Consider the following 18,708-nt stretch of genomic DNA (forward strand, 5'->3'; position numbering starts at 1 on the left):
CATTGCCAGCTGGGTGCTTCAACCACTATCAGTGTTTGTGTTTCTGTTTAAATAAGAGAGAGAGGTTAAAAAAAAGAAGAAAAAAGAAGGGAGGGGAGAGATAGAGCAGAGCTGACTGCCTCATTTGGGTTGGAATTCTCATCCTGACTTCTTAAGAGGAGGGGGAGGGAAGAAGGGATTTTTGGTTTCCCCCCTGAATTTCATTGAAAGATTCTAGAATCTCTCTCCTTTTTAAAATCCTGTTTTATTGACAAAAGCTGTGTAGGAGTAAAATCCACGGAAAGACCAAGAAGGGGGGTCGAAAATCTCCCCTGCAGAGGTTAAACCTCTGCTAGGTGGTTTCTTTTGTTTTGTTTTGCTTTGCTTTGCCTTTGTTTGTGGCTCTCTCCTACTTGGCACCGAGAGAAGTCGCTGCACTTCTCCTCCACAGAATCAGTCACGCCGGCCCGAGGTTCCCGCTGAGGATCTGTAAAGTTTTCCGAGCTCCAGGGAGTCTCTCTCAGAGCGTGTGGGGGCGGCGGGGCATCGGCAGCAGCAGGGTCCGCGCTGCGGTGGCCGCTCCGTCCCGCTGAGCGCTCGTAATTAACCGGGCGGGCGGTGAATTAAATCTTTGTCGAGCCCACCGAGCGGGGGGTTCCTGCAGCTCTTCTGCAGCCGGTCTCGGGCGGCTGGGATAACCTCGGCAGCGGCGGCGAGCGAGAAGGGGGAGCCGGCTGGACGCGGCGGGAGAGCCAAGCCCCCGCTCGGAGCGAGTGCGGGGAGCTGCGGTTGGCGATGGGCGACCTGTGCGGGGCCCGGCCGCGGCTGCTGCTGGTGCTGCTGCTGCTGCCGGCGATGCTGCCGCCGCTCCGGGCGCGAGGTGAGTGCGGGAGCCGAGCCCAGCCGTGCCCGGGACCCGCTCCCGGCTGCGGCATCCCGGGGATGGGGCGGCGGGGCTGCCCCCCGGTGTCCCCCAGCCCCGTGCCCCTGGAGGTCCCGGGCGGGCTTTAAAGCGCCGCTGCCACGTCCAAGCGAGCAGAAAGGCGTGGCGAGCAGCGGTGCCCCCGCCGGTGCCGCAGCCCCGGGCGGGCTCGGGCCGGGGCTCCGCCGGGCCGGGCAGTGCCGCGGGCACCGGGCGGGATCCGCCCGCCGGGATCCAGCCCGGGTCCGGCGGCTGGTGCAGCCCGGAGGGTGTCCCTGCGGTCGCGACATGTCGCGGGCAGGCGGAGCGGCCGGAGGTGTCATCCCTGCCCTGCCCGGGACACGGGACACGGCAGCGGCGGGGAGCCGGGAACCCGGCGGAGCGGGGGGAATCGCGGAGCAAAGGATGCGGGCTTTACGGAGAGCAAATGTGGAACGTTGTGAATGGTGTGGTTGCTTTTGAAAGCCGGGCTCTGGATCCCGGCCGTGACTCCCCTCCCGCACTGCGCGCTCTGCTCCTGATCTCTTAGTGCTGTCTCTAAAGAGGATAGGAACCCGATTTAGTTCAGTGTAGCAATCCCACGCGAATCTTAATGTGTAGGACATGACAAAGAAAGTACTTCTCCCGTGGCGATAATGAATTTGTCACAGCCAACAGGTAAGTGGCTTTTCCATTCGAGTAACCCCGAGAAGTCCATTCAGTGCTGAGGTTTGATTACACTCCAGGCAAATGCTCAGAAACACGTGGTCTCTGGCCTGGGCCTTACAATGGCAGACAAAAGCCAGGGAAGTAAATTATTTGTTACTATTGCAGTGTTTTCAGTCGTAGATTTTCGGATAGCAGAGCACTTGTCACAGTTAGCCTTGTATTTCATGAAGAGATTGTAGCCACTCCTTTTAAAGAGGGAGGGACAGTCTAGAGATGGTTAGAAGAGCAGCATTTACCTCCAGAATCCCCCAATAGCTCCTACTTTCCCTCAGACAACAGAGTACATCAGCAAAACTGTGGCTTTGCTGTGTCACAGTGTGCAGACACAGTAATTTTTAGCATTCATCATTATTGTAAAACACTGGAAAAATTTACTTTGTAATCTCTGTACATTTAACCTTAGTTACTGGACAGCTTCTTGGAAAACTGAGAAGTAATTAGATAAATAAGTTTAGGTTTTCAAAGTTTATTTAAACACAAAGTGTAGCCAAATTTGGCAGTAAAAGGTATGTCAGGTTTTTATTCCCAAATACTCTAATTTCACTGAGAATTTCTATAACCTTAGAACTCACCAGTACAGTACTTGGATAGTAGTACTGAAGAAGATGAGTTACATCATCATGGCCAGTCAGTGTATTAATAGTTCATCCTCTAACTCTGTCTTTGGCATGTCTTGGTACTACAGGCACAGACAGTTTTAACTCACTAAACATCTGGAAACATGTCTATTCAGGGGGAGCTTATAGTTGTAATAAAAAAAAAATGTTCCACTGACTTTGTGGAATGAGTTTTATTTTAAGATCATGATTTTTACATGTGCTTTTGTAACAGTAAATTTGTAAGAACTATATGGGTGGAGGTTGGACACATAAAAAAATCTGTGCTTTCTTGCCTTCTATCATAGATAAAACCTGCCCCAAAAATCACATACTACAAGTTTTAAAATATGAGTGCTACCTCTAAGTTAGTTTTTAGTTGGGTTTTGTTTTAATGGTCCATTTTCAGACACGGCATTTTATTGCAAACGGGGAAGAGCAAGATGTTAAGCTCTTGTTTTTCATCTGTGTAATTGAAAGCAGACACGTTAGTGAAATCCAAGAGAAACCCCCATAAACCAGCTTATCAAGTTACTTTAGTATATTTATACTGCTCTGTCAGATTTCAGGCATTATCTGATAGCAGGGCAATGCATTTTTAAGGGTTTTTTGTTTTGTTTTGTTGGACTTTAGCCCATTTTGCAAGTTTCTTATCAACTTCACATGTGTTTTCAAAACAAACTTGTGTTAAGACCAACTTGTTCCAATATTTCTAGTAACATTTTCTGAAATGAAAGATGGGCTTTAGCCCTCTGGAGCTTGACAGAAATAGAATTACCTGGGACCATGAAAGACTTGACTTTGGTTTTGAGAGTTCTAAAGAAGTAGCTGGCAAAATGAATTCAGTAAGCAGAGAATCTGGATTTACCAGATGTAGTAAAATAACTGTAGAGAATGAAAGGGGGTGAGACAGAAAAGGTCAAGAAAGAGACAGCTGAAAAATCCAAATAAAACAACAGGCAAGAATTTTAATGGTAACACAGAGTGGGTTAGTATGAAAGAGATAAATGAACAAAAGCTTTTGTGAAAATGTATCAGAAAGTGAGGGTTGACAGTGACATGGAGCAAAGAAAATGAATAAAGTTAAGAAAGAACAAAGTAAGCAGGTCATTTTAGCCAGTACAGGTAAAAGCTGCTGTAAAGCACTCGGGAGATGTCAGGCACATGTATTTATGTCTAGATTTGATGGAAGGAGGAAGCCAGAAGTGGGATTTTAATAGCTAAGTCATCACGCACAATTAAACTGGAAGGGTGGATAACATTACTCCAAGATAAGATGTAGAAGTGGAGGCAGAAGACTGAGAAGATTGCAGGGTGAGAAAGAACAGAAAGAGTGTCCATTAAGAAGTCCACGAAGGAGCTGTCAGGAGCAAGAGGGAAAACAGAGGACAAGGTCACAAAAAGCACAAAGGAGAGAAAGGGCCAGTACAGATCAGTGAAGAGCCCTAGGAGAATGTCAGGAATTACTGGCTGTAATATTTTGTGAGTAAAAACGAGCTTAGAAATGCCCAGAATAATGTCAGGCCCGTGGAGAAGGAGTAGTGGAGCAGTCCCTACAGCAGTGATACAGTGGGTGGTTTACAGTGACAGGGGGTGTGCAGTGAGGGGACAGTTGTGACAGTCCCCTGCCTCTTCAGCAGGCTTGGGGAGGACTCTTGTCCTGCTGAGACCACCTTTGGTGAGGCACAGGGACAGTTCAGCACAAGTTGTGTTGAAAGTTTTCTCTGATCAACAGGACACAACTGCTCTAAAGCATCTCCCAGGCCCGTGCTCTCCTGAATATACCACAGATCTTTGGCTCAGGCAGTTCAGGAAGCTTCTTGCCATCACTTTTTAAAACAAGTAACACTTCTATTTTCCCTCAGCACTCAGGAGTACTTTGGCTCTGCTCTGTACCTACTATAACCTATGTTAGACTTAGAAGAGTTGAGAAATTGCCTTTTGGGTTTGAAGTACGTGTTGCTGGATCTTAAGAAGAAACTAAATTTCTAGATTCTCAGGGATTTTCGTTCAAATTCTTTTCAGGTAATCAGATTAATGGAAGATTTTCATTCAAAGAAAGCTGGTGGAGGTTTGGGTGCTTAGCACACAGGCAGAGGATGTGCATTGATTTCTGGGTTATAGTAACACTGCAGACACCCTGTGCTGCACAAGGGTGCAAATATGTTCCCCACCAAAGGGTTTGGTTTTGAGTCCTGTCAAAACGGGGTTTGAGACCTTAAACTTAGTAATAAAGAAAGCAGTACCTAAAACCATCTTTTATATCAATGCTGAAGTAAGTGTATAGACATAGAAACACTTGGTCTGGTATATTCCAGCTTTGTGGGCGTTTCCAGGGATTCACTAAGCACTGGAAGGATGTGCTGTGCAAATGCTACATCCACTGGAAATGCTGCAGTCTTCCAGCTTTGCTCTTGTCAGTGACTGAATTTCAGGTACTGAGGACTTCAAATATCAATGCCTAGGCAGAGAACCTGGGAGAACTAGATATTCACACTCAGTACAGATAATTGTAATGAGGAAAATCTCCTATAAGAGTACTAATGATGTTTTCTCCAAAGGAAACCTTCCCCAAAGCATTGCTACATAACTATGTGCAAAAAAAAGGGATCTTTATTTTCTCCCTGCTCTGTAAAGTCTGTGGTTCCTTCCATACTTGAACCTCAACCCATTGTGCTATAAATTTTATCCCATCTGCTTAGTGTTTCCAGACTATTCTTCAAATACAGCAGTGGTAGAATATCAGAATCTTTCATCATTGTCTATCTTTGGTTTTATATTCCCCAATAAATATGCTACCTGCAGAGTAGATCCGTTTCACCTTAGCAGTATATAAAAGCATGGTTATTCTTACTAATTTTTTGGTCAGATGAAAAGAGAGAAATCCCAGTGTGAAAATATTTTTCCTGTAACCCTTTTACATAAGAAAATACAGGAGTGCTTGAGCATGTATGTTTCATATTCTGAGACATGCTGCTCTGTCATATTCTCATTCCTATTTCAGCTTTAATTTGAATATATACATATACTTGGACTCAATCCAAAGCTCTGTAAGGTCTATCTAAAGACTGTTGTTGACTGCAGAACATTTTGAGTCATGGCCTTGACACAAATAAACAGGACTAGCAGTGAGTTAAGTGTGACACCTTATATAAAACTTTCTAATCACACTTCTTTTTTTTTTTTTCCCCCAAGATTTGAAATGAGAAATCAGGAGAAGATTAAAATTTGTTCTTAAATGAGAAAGCCTGAAGTGGCACTTTTTCTATCAACACCCTGTGAAGTAATTTCATTATTTGCATGATATTCTCACACAGGGAGGGGTGAAGGATAAAGTTTAGCATGTTGGGAAGAGCAGTTGTTGTTCTTCCAGTCATTAGTCTTTATTGTACATTCTTCCATGTCATCTTGGTGGGTCTGGGTTCTTTAGGCCACCTGTGTCCCCTGGAGCTGTGAAAGCACCCTCTGTTTCCATGTTCTTTGGGGTGTGTAAAGCCTGGCACAGCCCTCACATGCACTGAGCTGTTCAAACAGCAGTGACTCAATGGACTCCAATTCTCTCAATAGTTTCATGTCCTCCAGAAATCTTCAGAACAGTCTTCATTCTTCCAGTCTTAATATCTTTGGTCTTTAGCCTCCTGCTGGAAGCCCAAAAAATAACCTATCCAGAAGGATGAAAAAGTGGAAAGGAATTTGTTCCCAGCAAAGACATCACGTGAAGCAGCAGTTTTCAGGTGCACAGCAGGCTGGTGTAAGAGCCTGGGGATAGGAGGTAGTGGGAAAAGAAGGAATTGGAATAGGCTTTTGGAGAGGACAGGGAGGCAATATATTATTAAACATTTTCTGTCATTGCTGAATGCACAAAATGTTGAGGAACGTTGCCTAGACAGGTTCAGGAGTCAGGCTCACTTGATATTGTTTTGAACAACTAAATAGAACTCTGCCTACAACTGACTTAATTTTATCAGTTCTGCCTGAAAGCAGTGAGTGGGACAAGATAACCTTTTGAGGGCTCCTACTTCCCTATCCTTTGTGACAGTTATATAGGTATACACACACATACATCTATAAATATAAATATATATATATATGAGATACCTTATTCCTGCCAGAGATGGAGCTGTCTTTTCTAATTTGTAGTAGCCAGTTATCTACTTTTTTGAAAGAATTTTTTATTAGACCTGAGACAAAATAAAAAACCCACACAAAACCACTTGCTTTCCCTGCTAGAGAACATAAGGGGTGTTGCAGCATAGCTTTGCCTCCCTCAGGCCTGACCTTAGCACCAGCCAGAGCAGCGACCTCAGCACCAGCTATTGCCATGGAAGATTTCAAGGACTTCTTTTATAAACTGCAAACAGATATCTCATAAAATGAGGTTTGGCTCTATCTGAAAAATCCCCCTAATTGTGTGATGGCCACTGCTGGTGCTACCAGAGCCACATTCCCCATAAATGAGTGTTCTCCAGACCTAAGAAAATTTCCAGTAAAATGTTGGCTGTTTTCAAACCCACCACAAAACACAGTAACATACCAGGCATTTCCTTTAGGGTGCTGCTGCTTTACTTGCTGTGCTAACTGGGTTTTTCAGTGATTTCAGCTGTCCTGAGACAATCCCCCTGAGACTGATTCTGAAAGGAAAGGTTCAAACCCTTTAAGGCTGTTTGGAGATAACGTCCTGTTTCTTAGCAGCACACAAATTGAGGTATTGTCTGTCAGTCCATAGAGCTCCAAAATTGCCTCCCCACTTGGAAGAGAGAAGCCCTTTGTCGTAGGCCCTCTCTGAGGGCAAGCAGTGGACTAGAGCAGTAGAGGAGAGGGACAGCTGGTGAGGAACACAGCCTGGCAGCCTACAACACATCCCCTGGAGACAGCAGCCTGTGCTGCTCTGGGTGTCAAGGGAGAGGCATCCTGGCTCCAAGTTTCATGCATTTGTTAACAAGTTCAAGCTGTTACAGTTTTAAAGAGAACCTGTAGAGAACAATGGAGTGGAAGGACTAAGAACACCTTATTGTCCAAAGGACACTGGTGCCACAGCTCAGCTGTGTCTGCTCCTCATACCCCATCACTGCATTGGCACATCTGGTGAACAGCCTTGAGGTGAACCAACAAGTCTCTGCAGAAAAAGAGGGACTCCTATTCACTTTACTTCTTTCCCTGCATACAAAATGGAAGAGGGGCATCTTCATTCCAACTCCAGTCCCAAGAGATCCAGCACATACTCTAATCATCCCAGATGAATAATCATCTCAGATGAACAATGGCAATGCCATCCTGCATTACTCCTTTACTTCCAGCTCAAACTATTTATTTTGGGGAATCATGAGGCCAGATTTTCTGTTGTACGTCTTTGTCTTCCATTTTTTCAGGTCTCCTTCACCCTTTTCCCTACCCTATGTGCCTAATCCCTGGGTTTACATACAAGATCAAGATGCAGCAAAGCTGGATTTATCATGTCAGTCTATCAGCAGTTGGATCTTTGAAGTCAGCTGGCTTTCCTCTTGTCTAAACATGTCTCTGGGTCTATGTGATGCCTTAAGTGGCCAGCCAGAGTGTGTTTGCATTGCCAGAGACAGCATTTCCACAGCTTGTTGTAAGAACAGCCAGAAAATCAAGACTACAAATCCCAGCTGCCAGCACTTGACTGCTATCCCTGCTACAAAAGCTGCTGACTTTTCCATCTAATATTAGCCAGGTGTCATTGTTCAAGAAATGATTGATTTGGTGCTGCAGATCAGGCCAAGACCACACTGCCCTGAACCTCGAGCAAAGTGGAGCCTTGGCCAAAGGGATGTGCAGTTGCTGTGGTTTTATGAGAGTACAGATGTAAAGGGAGGCTGGAAGACAAAGGATGTGACTGTGAATATTATGGATGGCCCGTTTGTCATTTTGACAAATCCCGGAATGAGGCTTGGGCTTTTTTCAGCTGGCAGTCAGATGGACGAGCATCACTAGTGAGACAGTTTTCATGACAGGACAGGAAAGGTTTTATCAAAAAGGTACACAGGGAATGTTGCAAGTGGTTTTCTTACTGGAAACCTAAACCAATGCATGTGTGTTGTAATCATGAGCTCCCAAAGTTCTGGCTGACACACTGTTGGTGAAACGTGTTGGACTGATGCTGAGCTCTCACAGAGTCCATCTGCTGCCTGGATCCTCGGCTGCTGAGGAGTGAGAATCACGTCCTATTTCTTCACATTCCACAGTGCTGAGCCTCTGACAGAGGGAACTCAGCAAAGGACAAGCTCTGAACCACATCTTACAAACTGAATTGATCAATGTGCTCAGAAGAATGAAAACACCTCAATAAGGAGGAGTGACTTTGACCCCTTGACCCGGACTCAGTTCCAGCACCGTACCCAGCCACAGCTGGTTATGTGGGCTGGGAAGCTGATGGGTGTGAGGGTCACATCAGTGACTGCCCTGAAGAACTGGCAAACTTTCCTGGCACTACCTTGGTGAGCCCATCTAGGCCCAGGTGTAGCTCTGGTTTGGTACCAGCTTCAGACTGATCCACTGTTCCATGGATCAGCACTGAGTAATGAACAGCTATCACAGTCCTGGACTGTGCACAGACCTTTCCATCAGGGGCAACTGTAAAGAACAGCTGCTACTGTAGATCGTTACCTAAAAAATCTGTCCCTTTTTCATCTAACTGGAATGCTACTGCCATGAAATTTATCCAGTCCTTTTTAATTCTGCTTATTTTTTGCACAGTTCCCAGAAGCAATTCAGGATTTCTCATTCCAGGAATCATGCTTTTGGGTAACATTCTTAAGCTTATCTTCCTTTTGCAGAAAATATTCACTGCAGCAGCTGAATAAGCAATTATTACATCATAGAAGTCTAAGGTTATGCAGATATTAACCACATTTCTTGCTTTGAACTCCCACGCAGTATGGCAATCCTGTTAAGATTAGCAAACTACCTTTTTTTAAAACAACCATATGCTCTTACACATCGTGCCTGTGTGCATAGTTCAGAGCCAGCCCATGAATGCATCATGCACACAAAATGTTTGAATAGTTGTGGCCTTAATCATGCCTTATCTGATAGCTTTTCTTCACGACAGCTTTTGTGAAATTAGAGAGCTGAGTTCCAGCTGTGATTCTGCTGTCCTCTTCCCGAGACTCCTGAAGTCTCCCTGGGAATCCAACACGCACCACCACACTCCCATCAGGACAGGCATCCTCACTGTCACCACACAACACAGCCTGAGTTCTTTTGGATGCCCTGCTGCACATGCTTTGGTAAAGGGACTAAGTAGTGATAAAGCTGTGTTGGATTTTATCCAAAATAAACTTGGGTTTTCTCAACTAGTCTTTTAGCATGCAAAATTAGCGTATCTAGAAAAGGAAGTCAACATGCTGCCATCTAACCAGAACTCTGGGTTATCATGCTTTTCTGTCTTGTGGAACCAGAAAGCTGAGCAAGTGCTTCTCAAAATTACAAAACGGACCAGCCACTGTATTCCTGCACAACAGGAATTCACAACTTCCCTGTCAGGTTTCTCCCTCCAAATAAAAGGGCACATTGCAGCTGAGCACAGTGTCCCCAGCCTTTCCCAGAAGGGCTTTCTCTCTCCGATGCCTGGAGTTCTCTGGCTGATTTGCATGAAACTTGTTGTGCACTTGGCAGAATCCTTGAAGGAGCACCAGGTTCAAAAGAGCAGACCAGTCACTCCTGCTCCAGCTGTGAGGGGTGCCACGAGCCATCAGCTGCACTGAGACACAGGGTCACAGCCAGGGGAAAAACAGCCATTATTTTCTGTTCAGAAAGTGAGATGTCGTAATCAGAGCAGTTCTACCATCTGCCTGCCACTGCCCCATCCTTTGCACACCCTGAAGGAGCAGTCTGTAGCTCCCCTGTGCTGCTGGTCCCCTGAAGAGGGTGTAAGGAGGCACAGGTGCCCCAGGATGAACTGCTTGCCCAAAGGTTTCCAACTGGGAGCGACATGAATATGCACATGTGTGCAGTGGGGTCCACAACGCTGGAAGAATGCAGCCAGGAGAGGATAAGGGTCCTGTTCCTAAATACTCATTAACAACCCTGAGTGCCCAGATGGTCAGAATCACTTCTGGTTCACACACTTTCTGAGATTTGAAAGGGTAAGGATTTGCCCATGAATTGCAGTTTTTAGAGCAACTGCAAAGCCAAGAGAAAATGTTTTTCACTGTTTAATTGTTATGTTTTAGAAGAATGGACTTAAGGGTGGAGTCCTTTTTTACTGCTTGTTTTTCACTTCCCTCTATTCTCAGGAGATTTTTGGCAGGACCTTTGGAGGATATGAATTGTGATGTCACCAAAACAATGAGCCTGGACCACAGTTCTCCTTCAGCAAACTCTCCGTGATCTCCTTTGCCTGGATGCTCTCCTACAGACAAGCTTGCTTAGCTTGGCCTGCTTTGAATTCTTGAGTTATTTCACTGGAGTAGAGGTGTGTTGCCAGAGCTTGGAGAGAAGAACTGGTGTCCAGAGCCAGGGATTGTCCTTCTGGGGAGGAACTTGGCCAAAGACCATTTTTTACAAAGCCTTGGAAAAACCTGCAGCCAGCTCTGCACTGCAGTTAAATGTGTATCATTTTTCAACACAGTTAAGATTGATTGCAGACAGCAGCACTAAAAACATGGTTATTTGCAACCCATTGTATGAAATTTGATGCATATGATGTTTGTCAGCCAGAGAGCCCCAGACAGGGTCCCTATTCCCAGAGAAGAGCTCAGACACAAATGCGTGGCTTTCACCATGGGCAGATGGTTGTTTACCAGACTGATTTTCTCTGTAGCTTTGTAAACTGCATTTAGCTTTCAGACACTGGCATGGATTCTGGACACACTGAGGGATTCAGGAGAAATACTGCCTTGACTTAGTAATGACAGAATTTTGACCAGTACTTTGGGTATGTAAGTAAGAGTAGAAGGGTGACCTGGGTCACAGAGTACAGAACTCTGTTATAAACTAACACTTAATGTAATTCCATTTAATGGTTTTCTTACTAAACCCTTTGTTTTTCTGGATCGCATGATTCAGATTGTTTACTGCTGTTGTATTTGTTGACAGGAACCACATCCTTTCACAGGTTGGTCTGTTTCTCCCAGTTTCTCCTCATATAGCAGGGCTTTGGTTCCCCTGACCATCCTCCTGATCTTTCTTTACTCATTTTCTACTTTGATGTAATCTTTCTTAAAGCCAGAATTCTGTGCAGGACTCCAGAGTTTTGCCCTGTACAATTGACTGTACAAAAGAGTACCTACCTCAAGATGACTGATGCATCTTAAAATCTCATTTAACCTTTTCCTTTTTGCTTTGAATCCTTGGATTATAATCACTAAATTGAGATTACAAGTTGTTCCCTGCAGAAAAACCCTGAGTTACTGGAGGAAATTACCTTCTCTTCTTACTTTCAGCTGCTTTTTCCTTCCCCACATCTGAACACCTGCCAGCTGAGCAAACTCTGACATGTGTCAAAGTTAGTGTGATCATGAACAGTTGAATTATTTCCACTTATTTTGATAACTGGAACTACTTGGGAGGTGAGTATGTGGACAGATGGGAGGGGACTGGAACCCCCACACATCAGGAGCACCTGGGAAGGATGGCTTCCTAACTGGTGTAGGGAGAGCCAGAGGAGACAGGTGTTTGTCCTTAGGAGACTCTGCAGGAAGTCGTTTGTGAGGATGGAGAGTCTGGAATATGATGTGGCTGCCTGCTGCAATGTGCTCCCTTTGGATGTGCTTGGACCAAAACTAAGGATGAGACAATCACAGGAGGCAGGGGAATGACCTGGTGTGCACTCCCTGTTCTGCCACCAGCTTGATGGGTAATTTGGGCAAGGACCTCCAAACCCCTGACAGGAGGGGGGGGGTCGGGCTCTGCTCCCAGGGAACAAGGGACAGGATGAGAGGGAACGGCCTCAAGCTGTGCCAGGGGAGATCAGGTTGGACATCAGGAGGAATTTCTCCCTGGAAAGGGTGGTCAGGCACTGGAAGGGGCTGCTCAGGGAGGTTTGGAGTGCCCAGCCCTGGAGGTGTCCCAGGAAGGCCTGGCCGTGGCACTGAGTGCTCTGGGCTGGGGGACAAGGTGGGCATTGGGCACAGGGGGGACTTGATGGGCTGGGAGGGCTGTTCCAACACTAATGATTCTATAAGAGGTTGACCAGCCTGTAGTTTCCCAGGTATTCTCTCTTGTCCTTGAAGTCAGGGAGACCTTTGTTGTCTCCCATTCTTCAGGAGCTTCTCTGGTTCCCCGTGAGCTCTCTGAGGTACCCGGGCGTGGCCCGGCCGTGTCATCCCTCACTCCCTCAGCGCTCCCGGGAGCGGCCTGGCAGGGCCATCAGCCAAAACACTTATGAAACACAGAGAAACCATTAGAAAGCTGTCCCTCTGGATAATCAGAGGGGTTCTTTACACACATTGTGTATTTGTTACACAGGGAGCTGTTTGGTGTTCAGACTACAAGATAATTAATAGGAAAATGTGACTCCTGTTTTATTCCAAGTTCTTATACACCTGCTGTGCACTGAACTTTTGCACTTGGAATATGAAGCAAACCTGTAGTGCTTGTCAGTTCATTTACAGTATTCAGTTTTATTAAATTAAAGACTTGCAAGAATACACTCTACAGAAATAATTGTCTTCAATGTGCTTTTCCCCTTAGGTTCAGCTTTGGTATAAGTTGGTACCTGGATTAATTTTTCTGTCCTATGTTAAGTGATCAAAATACCATATACTTTTTTGTCCCTCTCTACAATACTTTGGCATTTACAGGTATATTTTTGAGTAAAACAGATTACTTGCATAATTACCTCAGGTGAAACCAGTTTCACAAATTTACTTCTAATGAGATTCAGGTGTTTCTGATATCACTTGTTTGATTTATCCTGCATTCGTCAGGGTTTTAAAAGGTTGCTTATTGCTGCTGCCACATTTGATAGTAATGGATTGCAATCCAACAGATCCTGTAGTTGTGCAGGAATGTTCTGAGCTGTTTTCTGCCAGAGTACCAGTGCCCAGGCTGTGTCCTTGTGTGGAAGGTTAAGGGAAGCTGCAGTTTGCTTCCCCCAGGAAGGCAAACCCTCAGCATTGGGCTTATTGCAAGGTGCTGCCAGGAGCCTTGTTTGGCCATGTCTACCTTGGGTTTGGGTGCCCTGTTCTTGAGGGGGGTCAAACTCACTTACTTGTGTTTGCTTGGGGGTTTTTAATTGGCAGATGCAAGGTTGTATTAAATAGACTGTTGTGGTTTTCTTTCTTTCTGCAGAGCTGTCAGTGGAAGAATGCTGTGACAAGGGTGTTGAATGGGCAAACAAAAACAGAATGTGTGCTTCTCTGCCACTGATATCCGAGTCCAGAGAATGCAGGTGAGTAGTTATGTGTAATATACTCAAATACAGTTTACATCTTCATGTTTCCATGTTTCAGTTCCATCTGAAAACAGACAGCACTCTGTGTAACAACATGTTCTCTTGACAGTCCTTCCTGTGTTCCTTTTCAAATGGGGCACATTTCAATGGGTTCATGGGTTCACAGTGGGTTCAAACTGAAAGGGGAAATTTGGGTTGAATATTGGGAAGGAATTCTTCCCTGTGAGGGTGGTGAGGCCCTGGCACAGGTTGCCAGTTGACAGTTGATAAGATACTAATTTCTATTTGATAATCTACCAAATGAAATAAGGAAGTTAAATGTTAAAATCACTTGCACAGTAAGATTTTGGTTCTACTGCATCTCTCATATGGTTGTGTCATTCCTGTTTTTTTATATCAGTGATAGTTTGTGCTATTTTTGCTGTTACATGCACTTGTTACACTTAATTAGTGGAGCTCACAGTTTGTGATTGGTGGTTGGAGGGGCAGCTTCACAGAGAACTTTGTATTTAAAATGCTCTTCTTCCCTTTGTTCAAATGGATTGAAAAGTGATTTAATCTTAGTAATTGTAGAAGTGTTGGATTGATCTTTATTATGGAAAGAATGTGTCTTCCAGGCAAGTCTGTCCATGTTTTCTGACTTCTGCATTTACACTGGCATTGAAAGCAGTCTCTTACGCAGAAGAATTGACAGATAGGACTGAAGTGCCAATTTAGGAAATACTTGAAGGGTTATAAGAGTTACAGACAAAACAGAGGCAGGAAAAACAGGAAAACAAGTTTATTGAACAATCTGGGAGAGAGAATCTTGATGATTTAATGATCATTTGATTAATGTGAGTTGCTGTTCTGCTGTGAATTCAGTTTATTCTTCTAAAGATTTTCATTTTAGAGACTCCCTAGGACTTCATTGGAGTTGGAAAAAAGCTTACTAAATGCTTCTTCTAGCTTCTGTGCACAACTGAGGTGTAATTAAGAAAATTATAATAGTAAAATAAAAGGCACATATTCTGTGAGAGATATGAACCATTACTGACAAAACCTGAAGCTGATAAATGTGGTTCAGTTGCATTTATTCATGGCTGCACAAGAAAAAAACGTAGCTCCTCCAGAAGCTGGGCTTCACTCTAAAAATGAGATAAATTGGCACCTTGGGGTGCTTTCTATAACGGCAGTACTATTTTACTCCAGTTAGGATTGCAAGCTGGCACAGATCTGAGAGGTACAGAAAAATCACTTTAGGATGCCACTTGCACCTTATGATGGCATTTCAGACACAAAAGTAAGGGCCAAATTCTATTCCTAATTGCTGGTGTAACTGGAGCCAGAGAGAGCCCTGAGGGAGCACGATTCCCTCGGTGATTTATTCCTGCTGCACAGAGATGGGAACAGTCCCGGTTCCTTGTGTTTGCCGAGGTCTGGGCAGGTGCCAGTGTGACTGTTTAGACACCTGCAGCAGTGGGAGCTGCTGGGGGCAGGTGTCAGAGTTTCTGTGGTTGTTTAAACCCCGGCTGGGATCCTTTGACCTCCAGTGCAGCTCAGTGTTGACCATCTGGCTCTGAGGGCTCCAGGAAAGTGTGGTGCAAATCCAGGGGGGAGCTGTTCACCCCGTGTGTCTCAGCTTCGGTTTGTGAGGCTCAGAGCCGAATGTGAGGGGACAACACATAGGGAAGGGAGCAGGTTGGATACAGTTCCTGCAATGTGAGGGATTTAGTGTGGTTACTGTGCCAAGGCTGTCTAACAGGACAGGTCCGATGTGAGTGCCTTCTCTGACATCCCTCACAAGAATGTACCTGCCGGTTTTGAGTCTTGTGCTTAGAACAGTTGTAACTCAGTGGTGTCTCAGATTCAGTCCTTCCCTCACAGCAAGCCCACTGCTTGCCAGCTGTCTTACTGAGTTAGAATTGCACCACCTTGACCTTTTCCCAACCATTTAAAACACATCCGTAGAAATCATAGAATCCCAGAATGGTTCGGTTGGAAGGGACCTTAAAGCTCATCTCATTCCACCCCTGTCACAGGCAGGGACACCTTCTGCTAGCCCAGGTTGCTCCAAGCCCTGTCCAACCTGGCCACTTCCACGGATGGGGCAGCCACAGCTGCTCTGGGCAAGCTGTGCCAGGGCCTCCCGACCCTCACAGGGGAGAATTCCTTCCTCAGTGAAGGAAGGAAGGCTTTCCTCTCAAGCACCATCGTTTTGGTACCTGCTGTGTGCCCCAGAAACAGGGTGACAGGTCTGGGTTCCAGCATCTCTTTAGGATCCTTTCCCCCAAAGCCTCCTGTTGTTCCTGAGGGACTTGCTAGCTGCGTGAGTGTCCCTTGCTGAGGGTGGTGCAGTTCACACTGCAGACATGGTCCCTGTCCTGTCCCAGTTCACACTGCAGACATGCTCCCTGTCCTGTCCCAGTTCACACTGCAGACATGCTCCCTGTCCTGTCCCAGTTCACACTGCAGACACAGTCACTGTCCTGTCCTACACAAGGTGAGCCAGACTGCCTGAAGTGCACATGAGCTCCGAGATCCACCTGGTCCCTGTTACACCACAGTGTTCAAGATGAAACAGCACTCTGGGTTCAAGACTCTGCCATCTCCTACTGCAGTTTCTTGCCCCAGATATGAGTGTATCCCTTGGTGTTATCACTCTGGGCAGTGACAGTGTTTTTGTCTCCGTGACTCAGTAAATGCGAGTGTGGAGTTTTAATGAGTAACATCCTGGCTGTCAGAGGAGCAGCTCTTTGCCCATTCATTCATTTTCTCGTGGCGTGGTTAAACTCACAGCAGCTGGAAAGAGCTGCCACTTCATTCTGGAACTCAACCTGCCCCATAAATCTTCTTCCTTTCAAACTGAGGAGTTTTCCCTGCCCAGAGCTCTTAGCAAGTGAACTTGATTCCCGTGCCAGAAACAGCCTATCTCCATATGGGAATTGCATGCCTTTGACACTGTGTAAAGTCTTCTTGGAGTTACACAGGGAATAACATTATTTATAATTAGTGTTGCAGGAATGCAGACTGAGGAATCTAAGGGTGGAAGACCCAGCTTGTTTTTCGCAAAATCATTCTTTTCAGTTTCAATATTTTGTCCAAGACCTTCCAGTGTGCACACGAATAGCACTGACATAGCCTGAAGTAAGTAGGAGGCAGGCAGAGCATAATGAAATGAGATTGACAAGGAAGACATTGTTTTCAGAGCAAAGTAAAATTTCAATGCTTTTATGGAAAAAAAGAGTGAAAGAAAAAAATAGGTGACTATGAAATCTGTAATAGTTTAGGAGTGCTCCCTCTGGGAAGGAGAACAATAAATGTGAAAAGATTGTGGAGGTAAATGGGCATGTAGATTTTCATCTGGAAATTAACTCCATGAAAATCAGTAACATTGGTTAAATTTTAACCAAAAGTAAAATGAGAATATAAAACATGATTTCTTAATTTGATTTTTAATCAAAGTATCTAGAGATAAAATAACTTTAATTTTAGATCAACACCTGATACAGAGAATAAGGATTTTTGAAGTGTGTGAGTGATGTCTGTTCACTAGTAAGCCATGAATAAAACTCATCTTTCAGAGATGCACAATTTTGCCTGAAATATCCTGAGTGAGTGTCACCTATGAAGCCTCATGCTCCTAGAGATTCAATATTTAGTGTTTTAAGATTTCAGCCATATTGTGAATACCTGTGTATTTTCAGGGAAGTTCTGTTGCACTGTTTTAACTCAAGCAGATAAGGAAAAAGCAGCCTTTGGCTTTTTTTGAATATTAGGAATAATTAAAAAAAAACTGAATTCACAGGAAAGTGCTGCTCTGCTTTCTGTGTTTTTAAAGGCCAATCATGTAAGCTGTCCAATGAAGTGTGATTTTATTGTTGTTGTTCTGAGAATGGAACAAATGGTATTTTAATCTATTATTCAATTGATGCTTAATTCCTTATTACAGTTGGGGTGGGCCACATGACTTATGAATACAGCTGTGGGAAACATTGTAAGAAACTTTCTTGTTTTGGTTGAAATTGCCAATTTGTCAGGGATTTCAAAGAGATGGCTTGTGTTTGAAAACAGAGAGGCACCCTGGGAATCCAGCAGATCTCCGGAAAGGCTGTTGTTTGTTTGTTTGCTTGTCTGGGGCTAACATCTCTCCTCAACAGAACCTGCAGGGCTAAGGGAGCTGGAAAGTCTCAGCTCCCACACTCTTGGGCCTGAAGTTCAGGTTTTAGAGGCTTCCAAAGCCCTGACAGTCAGACCACCCCAGAGCTGGGCAGGGAATGGAAATTCTGCTTCAGAGGGAATTTCAGCAACAAAAAAGCTACATATTCTTCCAAACTGGAACCGAATCAAATATCAAAACCTTCAAATATCCTGCCAAATAAAGTTACTGTCCTGGGCCTAATTTCTTGCTGTGACTTTAGAGTCTATTTTTGAATGATTTGTTCATGAATTTATCCTGGGTTTTGTTCCTATGCATTGAAATCCCAGAGCAGTTTTTGTCCAAGTGAGAACTGCACAGTCGGACCATTACTGATCACGGAATCGTGGAATCACAGAATGGTTTGGGTTGGAAGGGACCTGTGTGCAATCCCATAAATAGCAATTGGGAATCTCGGGGAGTGTAGCTTGACAACCTCATCCCTGTGCAGAGATGCATAATCTGAGTTCAAACAACTAGAGTTGAGAGGGGGAAAAAGGGTAAATGCTCTTACTAGCAAAGAGAATGTGTTCAGTGTTGTTGGTCTGTAAGACGTATAAGATGGATATAATAGTGCATTTGTAGGGGGTTTCTCTTACAGAGCTCTAACATACCAGGTCATGCCTTTTAGGTGCCCCTGCTGTACTACAAATAGAATCCATAAGCTTGGATTGTATTTGGGATAATTTCCCCGTAGCCACTCAGGTAACAGTTATTCTTAGAGAAATCGGGTTACCACAAAACACATGGATATGTTTGCATCCTTCTGTGTGTAATCTGATTTGTTACTGTTTATTTTTTTCTCTGTTTCCCAGTGTCTGTAACAGAAGGTGACGGTGGAAAAGCCTCACCCACAAAGCTACCTAACAAAGCAGAGTTACCCATAAAATCAGAGTGGAGAGAGACCTTCACTGGGCTCTGCATTCAGGGGGCAGTAGCAACAGGACTGGAGGGCTTTAAAGCCTCC

At 44.8% G+C, this 18,708-nt stretch overlaps 1 protein-coding gene across 5 annotated transcripts in view; it reads left to right on the forward strand.

The window, feature by feature from the left end:
* The first annotated feature begins 367 nt into the window (after nt 1-367).
* FBLN1 (fibulin 1) overlaps nt 368-18,708 on the forward strand; it is a 61,539-nt gene continuing 43,198 nt past the window's right edge. Inside the window, exons 1-2 of one of the 5 annotated variants that reach the window (XM_032689401.1) lie at nt 368-859; nt 13,462-13,561. In XM_032689401.1, the coding sequence (XP_032545292.1) occupies nt 775-859; nt 13,462-13,561 (185 nt within the window). In that variant the 5' untranslated portion in view covers nt 368-774. Of the gene's footprint in view, nt 860-11,060; nt 11,105-12,100; nt 12,143-13,461; nt 13,562-18,708 lie in introns of those variants that run through there. The other 4 variants (XM_032689402.1, XM_032689399.1, XM_032689403.1 and 1 more) reach the window with 4 other exon arrangements.

The sequence above is a fragment of the Chiroxiphia lanceolata genome, chromosome 5 (genome assembly GCF_009829145.1).
Source record: "Chiroxiphia lanceolata isolate bChiLan1 chromosome 5, bChiLan1.pri, whole genome shotgun sequence".
Taxonomy (NCBI): domain Eukaryota; kingdom Metazoa; phylum Chordata; class Aves; order Passeriformes; family Pipridae; genus Chiroxiphia; species Chiroxiphia lanceolata.